Source organism: Lepidochelys olivacea (genome assembly GCF_965140295.1).
Source record: "Lepidochelys olivacea isolate rLepOli2 genome assembly, chromosome: 8".
Classification (NCBI taxonomy): Eukaryota; Metazoa; Chordata; order Testudines; family Cheloniidae; genus Lepidochelys; species Lepidochelys olivacea.
This window is the reverse complement of record NC_140418.1, coordinates 104,937,878-104,947,913: the sequence shown is the minus strand read 5'-3', so window position 1 is coordinate 104,947,913 and position 10,036 is coordinate 104,937,878. Positions and strand designations below refer to the sequence as shown.

General features: G+C 58.5%; 1 protein-coding gene across 1 annotated transcript in view; it reads left to right on the top strand.

Annotated features, from left to right (window-relative positions):
* Window positions 1-2,141: 2,141 nt before the first annotated feature.
* LOC311525452 (uncharacterized protein) overlaps window positions 2,142-10,036 on the top strand; it is a 29,242-nt gene continuing 21,347 nt past the window's right edge. Inside the window, exon 1 of the mRNA XM_084637625.1 lies at window positions 2,142-2,293. Coding sequence (XP_084493751.1) covers window positions 2,215-2,293 — 79 coding nt within the window. The 5' untranslated portion in view covers window positions 2,142-2,214. The remainder of the gene's footprint in view (window positions 2,294-10,036) is intronic.

Below are 10,036 nucleotides of genomic sequence, written 5' to 3'. Positions count from 1 at the left end.
CTCACACCGTTTTGTCAACTGTTTGAAATGGGCCATCCTGATTATCACTACAAAAGGTTTTTTTTCTCCTGCTGATAATAGCCCGCCTTAATTAATTGGTCTCATTACAGTTGGTATGGGCAACACCCATTGTTTCATGTTCTCTGTGTATATATATCTTCCTACTGTATTTTCCACTGCATGCATCCGATGAAGTGGGTTTTACCCCACGAAAGCTTATGCCCACATAAATTTGTTAAGTCTCTAAGGTGCCATACGTACTCCTCATTCTTTTTGGAAAAGATGTTCACTTATTTTGATGCCTCAGTGGGAATTTGGATCCCCACTTGCAGGTGCTGAGCACTTGTGAAAATCCTGGCCGCAGATAACTAGGGCGTGGGAGAGATCTGTTCCCAAAGGATCTCTCCTATAGGATGGGAGATGGGGTGAAAAACCCTACCACAACCACCTTCTAAATCCTGGCCCCAGGGCAGCTAAATGTGTCCGTCGACCCGGGGAATAATCTGGGAATGAAGAGGGCTAGGGGCATACGTTACATGGAACCCTGTCAGCCGATGAAGATCTCTCTGAAGACGTTGAGCATTCTGTCAAAATGTTGTGCAACAAGTATCCTTGTTCCTCTACCCCAAGAAAGGAAGGGGGCCGTCAATGGGCGAAACACTGGCACGTAATAAGGCTCCTATCTCACCCCTTCACTAAGTGCCCACCCCCCCTCACTTTAGCCAAGCCTTATATAATATAGTCAGGGCCAGGGGGTAACACCTCGGGCTTTAAGGCAGCTCGGGTCAATGGCAAAGTGCCCGGCCTGCCTGGGCTCAGAAAAGGTGATGGGTGGAACAGGAGGTCATAAGGGGTGGTTGTGGGGTGAGGAGGGCAGATCAGGGGGGTGCCCTCTAGGGCGCTGGGGGGAGGAAGATCAGTGCAGGGAAGGCCCCAGCAGAGGAGGGAGGGGGAGCCGGAGAGGGGGGGGGTGAGGGGCAGGTTTGAGACAGGAGTCCAGGGCCAGTGTAAACCTCGGGTGAGGGGACAGGGGGCGGCCTGCAGGGCGGGGAGCACGGGGGGGGGGGACAGGGGGCGCGGCTAGGGGGGCGGGGAACACAGGGGGGACAGGGGGCAGCCCAGGGGGAGGATGGGGGCGGGGAGCACGGGGGAGGGACAGGGGCTGTGGCCCGGGGGGCGGGGACCACGGGGGGGGACAAGGGGCGGCCCAGAGGGAGGATGGGGCGAGGAGCACGGGGGGGCAGAGCGGGGCGGCCCGGGGGCAGGGAGCACGGGGGGAGGATGGGGACGGGGAGCACGGGGGGGGAAGAGGGGGGCGGCCCAGGGGGCGAGGAGCACGGGGGGGGGGCAGGAGGGGCGGCCCGGGGAACACGGAGCATGGGGGGGCGGATGGCAGAGGGGAGCACGGGGGGGGGCAGGAGGGGCGGCCCGGGGGGTGGAGAGCACGGGGGATGACAGGGGGGCGGCCCCGGGGACGGGGAGCACGGGGGGGAGGATGGGGGCAGAGAGCACGGGGGAGGACAGGGGGGCGGCCTGGGTGGCGGGGAGCACGGGGGGGGGAGGATGGGAGAGGGGAGCACAGGGGGACGATGGGGGCGGGGAGCACGGGGAGGGGAGGATGGGGGCGGGGGGCAGGGGCCGCGGCCCGGGGGGCGGGGACCCCGGTGGGTACAAGGGGCTGCCCGGGGGGAGGATGGGGGCGGGGAGCACGGGGTGGGGGGCAGGGGGCGCGGCCCGGGGGGCGGGGAGGGGGACACGTGGAGGGACAGGGGGGCGGGGAGCACGGGGGGGAGGATGGGGGCGGGGACGCCGGGGGGTACAAGGGGCTGCCCGGGGGGAGGATGGGGGCGGGGAGCCCGGGGTGGGGGGGCAGGGGGCGCGGCCCGGGGGGCGGGGAGCGGGGGGGGAGGATGGGGGCGGGGACCCCGGGGGGTACAAGGGGCTGCCCGGGGGGAGGATGGGGGCGGGGAGGACGGGGTGGGGGGGCAGGGGGCGCGGCCCGGGGGGCGGGGCGCGGGGGGGGACACGTGGGGAGACAGGGGGGCGGCCCGGGGGGCGGGGAGCCCGGGGTGGGGGACACGCCCCGCGTGTTGGGGAACGAACCACGTGGCAGCCGCCGCCTGCCCCTGACTCAGCGCCGGGCTCCGAGACGCGACGGCTCCGCGCCCCCGCCCGGCTCCCTGTCGCCCGCCCGCCGCCCCCCAGCCCGGCCCCATGGAGGGGCCCGGCCGCGCCCTGCTCCGCCTCGCCGCCGCCTGCTGCCTCCTCGCCGGGCTGCTGCTGCCGCTGCCAGGTACCGCCGCCGCCAGCCCCCCAGCCGGCTCCCCCCATCGCCCGAGCCCGGGGGGGGGCACCCAGCCGGCCCCCCCACTCCGCCCGGCTCCCCCCATCGCCCGAGCCCGGGGGGGGGCACCCAGCCGGTCCCCCCTCCGCCCGGCTCCCCCCCATCGCCCGTGCCCGGGGGGGGGCATCCAGCCGGCCCCCCCCCTCCGCCCGGCTCCCCTCCGTCGCCCGTGCCCGGGGGGGGGCATCCAGCCGGCCCCCCCTCCGCCCGAGCCCGGGGGGGGCATCCAGCCGGCCCCCCCTCCGCCCGAGCCCGGGGGAGGGCACCCAGCCTGCCCCCCCACTCCGCCCGGCTCCCCTCCATCGCCCATTCCCAGAGGGGGCGCACCTAGCCGGCCCCCCCTCCACCCGGCTCCCCCCATCGCCCGTGCCCGGGGGAGGGCACCCAGCCGGCCCCCCCCCACTTCGCTCGGCTCCCCTCCATTGCCCATGCCCGGAGGGGGGCACCTAGCCGGCCCCCCCCCCTCCGCCCGGCTCCCCCCATCGCCCGTGCCCGGGGGAGGGCACCCAGCCGGCCCCCCCCCATTCTGCCCGGCTTTCCCCCATCGCCCGTGCCCGGAGGGGGGGCACCCAGCCGGCCCCCCCACTCCGCTCGGCTCCCCTCCATCGCCCGTGCCCGGAGGGGGGGCACTGAGCCACCCCCCCCCATTCTGCCCGGCTTTCCCCCATCGCCCATGCCCTGGGGGGCACCCAGCCAGCTGGTTCCCCCCCTCTCCGCCTGCGGGGGGGGGGCACTCGCCGGCTCCCTCCCGCTCCTTGGCTGGCCGGCCAGGCTCCCCCCACTCTGGCTGGAGGGGCACCCTCTCCTTCTCCCCCGGCCATGGCAGTAACATGGCCTCCAGGGGGCTTGCCGGGGTGTGGGTCTGGGGCCCTGTGGGTCAGAGCCCTAGCCACTGCCTCAGCTCCGGGCAGTGCAGCCTGCCACCTTCTGCACAGCTGGGTGGGTGGCTGGCCCCCGAGGTCTGCACCGGGCTGGGCGTCCCCTCCGGCGATGCGTGCACGGGGTGCCAGAGCCGAGTGCCTGGCGCTGGCTCTCCCATCACCTGGGTCCAATCCCATCCTGCAACGCAGGCGTGTACGCGGGTCACCTGGCGAACGCCACCAGGAGGCCAGGATAAGCTCCCTTGGCCAGTGCTCTTCCCCCCAAGCTCCCGCTGGGAGGTTGGCCCAGTCAGTACCTGCTGTTAATGTCTCTCCATCTCTTAGGTGGCCCTGCCATCCTTTGAGTAGATAGGTGGGATTCATGTACATGAGTGGTTTTCAAACTTTTTGGGCTGTGTACACCTTTCCAAATAATGCAGTCTACCACATACCCACATCGGAGATAGGTGTATTGTTGTGACCCTGTGATTAGATTGCAAAGTCTTACCACATGCCAGGCGTTGTCCGCCATTACAGGATTTTGCTTGTGTACTCTCCAAGAGCTTCTGTACCGCTAGGGATACGCGTACCCCAGTTCGAAAACTACTGATCTAGATCCTTCTGGGGCTGACTCTGTAGATTTTGCTGCTTCTGCTTTCTGCCCCAGGGTGCTCACCCCTGCCTCTTGCAACTCTTTTGGACTTCTTACAACATACCTCAGTGAGTGCCGAACAAGACACTGCTGCTCATGGGGCTGATCAATGCCTGCCGCTTGTTTCTTTGTACACCCCTGTTTGCTTATTCTTAGATTGTGCGCTCCTTGGGGCAGTGGCTTTTTGCTCTGTGTTTGTACGGCGCCTGGCACAGTGATGTCCTGGTCCATGGATCAGGCTTTTAAAATGTCAAATACAAATTGTTTAAAGGGGGATCAACAAAGCTAAGAAAACCTTCATGTGATGCTGAATGCCTCCTAAAACACAGCATGTGTGTCCCTTCAGTGCACTGGAAGGGGGGTTGCTCTTGCAGTTAGAGTACAAGGCTGGGGTTGCGGGGTTAGGAGATATGAGTTCTCTGTAGGTCCAGCTGGACCGATCTGTGGGGGTGGGAAGCAGTATCTTTACAGGGCTGAGTCATTCACCTTCACTAAGTCTGTGGATTGAAGGTTCTATAGAAGGGCCAAACAATTAGCAATAATTGAAGTACCTGCCTCTGCTTGCTGCGATGCCAGCGTGGACCCTTCAGGGGATCCCATACCCACCATTTACCAGCACAGAGTTGGGGTGAAGTAAACCCAACACTTTGGAAAAGCGACCAGCGTTCTTCGCTCAGAGTTGTATGTAGCTCTTACGCCTAGGGGATAAAAAACAGGAATGCTAATTTTAAAAAAGTGCTCGATGTCTATGCGTATTAGAGAGCATTCTTTCATCCTTGCAGTTTTTACCAGGTACTCCCAAAATTCATGGTGAATGAATAATCACTGTTAAAAGTTGTATGTTACAGAATAAGTTGACCCCATATCAGTGAGACTACTTAAGTGTTAGGTGAAGGTTTCCATATTCCAGAAGGGAGAATAAGTTTTTAAAGCACTATTTCAGTAGTGGGATTTGGCCTTGTCCGTTGGATCTAAGCATTCAGAGAACTTTCGTTGCCACAGCATCAGAGCCCTGCCTGGGCGTGTGTTAGTAATCAGCAGAGCACACCCTAGGGGCTCACACTGTCGGGGAAGCTAATGATTGGGGGAAGGGTTTGGTCTCTGTGGGCCTTCTGAAAGAAGATGTGGCAGAGATGGAGAAGCACGAGGGCCCGATCCTCAGCGCAGTGAAGTCAGGGGAAAGTCTTCCATTGACTTCGGTGGGCTTTGGAGCTGGTCCTAAGCCACGAATGTGCTGAAATGACAGGTGGCGTGTGTAACACATAACGCTAAAGGAGGGTATGGATGGGTTGACACATCACTGGAACGTTCACCCCCCCCCCCCGCCCCATAGCTGGGCATGGCATAGCACAGCAGACTCTCCCCCATCTAGTGCTCCCCATTGACAGCAGCTATGGCCCTGTAGTGTTCTCATGCCAGCCATCCAGCCAGGTCAGATTTTGACCGCTCTCTTCTGGGCCAATAACCTAGACTCAAACATAACTCTTCACCCTTAGTAGGGCTCACTCCTTGGCAGACTCTGTAGGGCTCTAGTCTGCAGGGTTGGTCTCCTGGCGTGGTGCTGAGCAACACCTCCCAGGGCTTTCTCCCTGAAGCCCAGCTCCTAATTCAACAGTGCTTCTCCCCCATCAGGGTGTTTCTGTACCATCTTTCCCTGTGGTCAGCAGGGGAACCCAGCTCCTTCCTCTCCCCTGAGTTCCAGTCCAAGTAGGGACCCTGCAGTGAACAGCTGAGGTCTGCTCCTGCTGCCTCCCTTGACTTCTTCCTCCTGTGGCCTTCCCCACGGCCTCTTCCTGGGCTTCTGTACATCTGTTTCCCTTGAGGCCCTTCCTTCAATCTCCAGCCGCTAGGGAGAGACTATAGGATCCTTTCTCCTCTGGGCTTCTTCCCTTTATGCTCATCACCCACCTTCTCCTGCAGCTGGGCCTCATCTTCAGGTGGGCCAGCCCAGCCCACCCTCCAGGTGTAACCTGGTGCCTTCATTAAGCTCTCTAGCTCCAGTTTAACACTTTTAATGCCAGTGTGGGGTAGATACCCAATCACATGAGGCTTCTTTCCTCCCTAGCTCCTTGGTAACCTGTTTCAAGGTGTAAGTGGGTGATCAGCTGGAGATCAGAAAAATCTCCACTTCTGGGCTACAGCCAGGTACAGTATGTGGCATTCTTCATTCTTTTGATTATTTGCTTTCGGCCACTGTTGGAGCCTCGGTTAGTTTGCCTCAGTGTCTGTTTGAATGTGGCAGGTTCTGTGTTCCTGGATCCTTAACCAGAATCTGAGATGCAAATCTCTTGAACTTTGGGGAAGTTCTGGTTAGGTTCCAAACTTCTTTGCAGTTTGGGCCATCTTTACGTCAAGGGGCCAAGCCCCGACTGGTGCAAGGGGCCCTCACCCCCCAGAAGTCTCGGATGCTCCGTTTGTCAGAGGAGGAGCTTGTCTCACTGGATTTGCTGCCAGAAGGGATGTCACACCTTTCTCCTACCTCACGCTGGACCGAGTGAAAAGCTGTTTGTTACTTACCCCTGCCCCAAATGTGACTTGTGCATCCCGTGCCCCTGCCAAACTGTGCTTGTGCGCGGTGGCTGATGTGGGGTCGCTCAGAATTGAGGCTTCTGGGGAGGAGAAATCTACTGAGGAGGACACTGGGTTGTGCCTTGCATGATGTGGAAGCAGTTGTCGGGGGGAGAAAAACTTCCCCCCATTTACTTTTCACTTCCTGTAGAATTGCAGGGCTATCAGAAACTTGCATATAGAAACTGCCCTGTTCAGCTGAGCCTTCTTTACCTTAGATCTGTGTAATTCTTCTTGTTGGTCCTCACTGCAGTGCCCTCAGACACACCTTGGTGGGCGCAGAGATGGGAGGACGTAGTAACATGGGTTTGGCTTTGCAGTGGGAATATTCACTCCTGGCCTAAACTAACTTGAGTGCTTGGACCAGGCAGCTGATCCAAGTGGATTAATTGTGCAGTGCAGACATAGCCTGACTGTGTAACTTGGTTGACTTAACACACGATCCATGTTAACACCTGCCTCCTAACCATGCAGCTATGGCATAATCGTAGCACAACGCTCAGGCTGCATCCTGGTCCTAACAGCCCTGCTGCCTTACGAATTCGGCCTTCTAACAGTGCCTGGGTAGTGAGGTGAGAGTGTCCTAGCTCTCTGTGCAGGGGGACAACCTGAAAAGAATCCACTGTGGGAGGCACCCGCAGGCCTCTGCCCTTGGCCCCCGCAGTTGAGGCAGTAAAGGAGAACTGCCTGTGTTTTCCCAGAATGCACCAGCACAATTACACAGTGTGGTGGGTGTATGGCCAATGCCCAGTTGCACTGGGAAAAAGTCCTGTGTGCATACATTGACCCGTATCGGCTATAACCACATCAGAGTAGTGTGTCTGGGGGAGTATGGTAAGCTACCAAGCTCCTCTCACAATCCTAGGAATTGTCATATGGGTTTGGGCTGGTGGCCATCTAGACCAGTATCTTGTCTGACAGTTGCCAGTTCCAGTTGCTTCAAAGGACCTGCAACACATCCTGAGGTGGACAGTTATGGAATAACCTGTCTGTATGGGAGGCTTTTTTCCTACTATCTGCTTTCTCAGTTAGCCACTGGTCAGCTTATGACCTGGACAGGAAGGTTTATCGTTACGTCAGGCAGGATTTTTAGACAGCTTGTGAATGAGATAAAGTACGTTCCAGCAGCGAAGGTACTAGTCTCGGATTTGGGGGAAACTATTTAGTTCTTGCTCTGCCACTGATTTCCCGTGTGAGCTTGAAAGTCGGGCCCCGTCTACACATAAACGTTTTGCTTGTATAGCTGCTTTGGTTGGGAATGTGAAAAAATGTCACCACCTGAGGAACCGACACAGCTGTCCTTGCAAAACCCCTAGTGTAGACTCAGTTATATTACCAAAAACCCCTTTTGGCAGTATTGCTTATTTAGTTGTTCATGCAACCATAATTCAGTCCTCTTGTGTGTATGCTTTATGATCCATTCTTTAACTACACAATTGTGTGCTATTTTTTCCATGGGACCTCTGCCTCATTCATTGCGCAGAATGGACCTGCTCTGGGGTGGAGCAGAGTTGTGCGTGAAGGAGGCTGTTGTCTATAGGATCCCTGCCTCATCTGTTGTGGAAGGTCTGTAGTGATGCGGCAGGGGATGCAGGAAGAGAAAGGATGGTGTCATGGATAAGGCAGTGGAATGCTGCCCTGGAGAATTGGATTCTATCCCTGCCTCTGTGTGCCTATGGGATGCTAGTCAAATCACCTTAAACCAGACTTTTCACAGGAGGTCACTAATCGTGTGTTCCTCATTTTCTGGGTAACTGACTTGAGACCCTGGGGTCTGATTTGAAGGACTAAGCAGTTGCAGCTGCAGTCAGTGGGAGCTGTGCTTTGAACACACAAAGTGCTATATCATGCTAGGCATCTCAATTAATTGATATTTTTTGAGTAATCTCTACAATGGGGATAATAGCATTTCCTCATCTCACAGGGGTTGGGAAAAGTAATTGCAGTGTGTGAAGCACTCAGATGCCATACTGATGGGCATCACAGAAGAGCCCACGAGGAAATGAATAATGTTGTCTTCAGAGCAGGCTTTGAATAGTGTGCAGTAAATAAGGCCCAGGGCCATACATTGAACAATAAGGAGAAAACAATATTGAATAGCTGTTCATTGATTTTGCGCCATCCGTCCTGTGCCCTGAATGAGGCAGAGGTCCTGTGGAAAAAATTATGTCTGATCATGTGAGTGAAGACTGTGTCGTAACGCATCTGCACAAGGACACTGCATGAGTAGCCTTAATTCTGACTTTTCCTAACATTGGAGTTCTTGGCTTTGCAGTGTTCATGTTCTTTTAATGTAGGTTTTAGTGCGTGTCATCTAGAAGTCAGGATTTTTGGAACATCCTTTGAACCTCTTGGCCTCTGTGACCCTGTTTCCACCAAGGAAACTTTCTAAAAATTCCCAGCAGTCGTCACCCTGCTGCCGCTCCACCAGCAGGAGCAATGTTGGGATCCCTCCTGCAGGTGAGGCTTCGGCAGGTGCTAAGTGCTGCTGCTCGGGGTGAAACTTTCTAAAGTCCTTAATGCCCATTGCAGAACTTTTCAGCGAGACTCTGGCTTGTCTAGTCACAAGAGTTTTTCTGCTCTAACTGTGTTGGTACAAGGTTTAGCATGAGCAAAATTATACTGGTATAAAAGTGCCTCACACTGTTATAGCTTATTCCTGTATGGAAAGGAGAATAAACTACTGGTGCAAGGCACCTTAATGTCCATGTAACTGTGTCCACATTAGGGCTTCTACTGGTTTACGTATTTCAGTTAAGTCCCCCCAACTGACATAGTTGTACCAGTACAAAGTTTATGTAGACCAGGCCCTGGGAGCTTCTGTCATGTTCCCCCTAGACCAGGGGTCTCAAAGTCAAATGACCACGAGGACCACGTGAGGAGTAGTACATTGGCCTGAGGGCCGCACCACTGACCACCACCCCCCGCTGCCCCGGCCCCACCCCACTCCACCCCTTCCATGAGGCCCTGCCTCTTCCCACCCCTCCCTGCCCGCATTCCAACCGCTTCCCCGAAATCCTCACCCCAACTCTGCCCCCTCCCTGCCCCCAAGGGGTGCAGGAGGGGTGCAGGGTGAGGCAGGGGGTTGGGGTGCAGGAGCGGTGCGGGATGTGGCAGGGGGCTCAGGTCAGGGGGTTGGGGTGCAGAGTGGGGCAGGGGGTCAGGGTGCAGCAGGCGGCTCAGGGCAGGGGGCTGGGGTGTGGGGTGCAGCAGGGGGCTCAGGGCAGGGGGTCGGGGTGCAGGAGGGGTGTGGGTGTGGGAGGGGGCTCAGGGCAGGGGGTTTGGCTGCAGGAAGGGTTGGGGGGGCGGGTCTGGCCCAGCGTGCTCCGGCGGCAGGGCAGGCAGGAAGCGGCCGGGACTTGGGTGGGGGCAGGGGGACACAGGGGTCTGTGTGTTGCCCTGGCCACAGCCAGTGGGAGCTTTGGGGGAGATACCTGGAGGAGCGGCCAGGGCAACACACAGACCCCTGTGCCTCCCCATCCTCCCCCCAGGTCCCGGAGCGGTGCGGGGGCAGGACAGGCAGGTGGGGAACCTGCCCTGCCCCCGGTGCGTGCCAGGCAGGAGCTGCTCTAGGTAAACGCTCGGGGGGGGGGCAGAAAATAACCCTGCGGG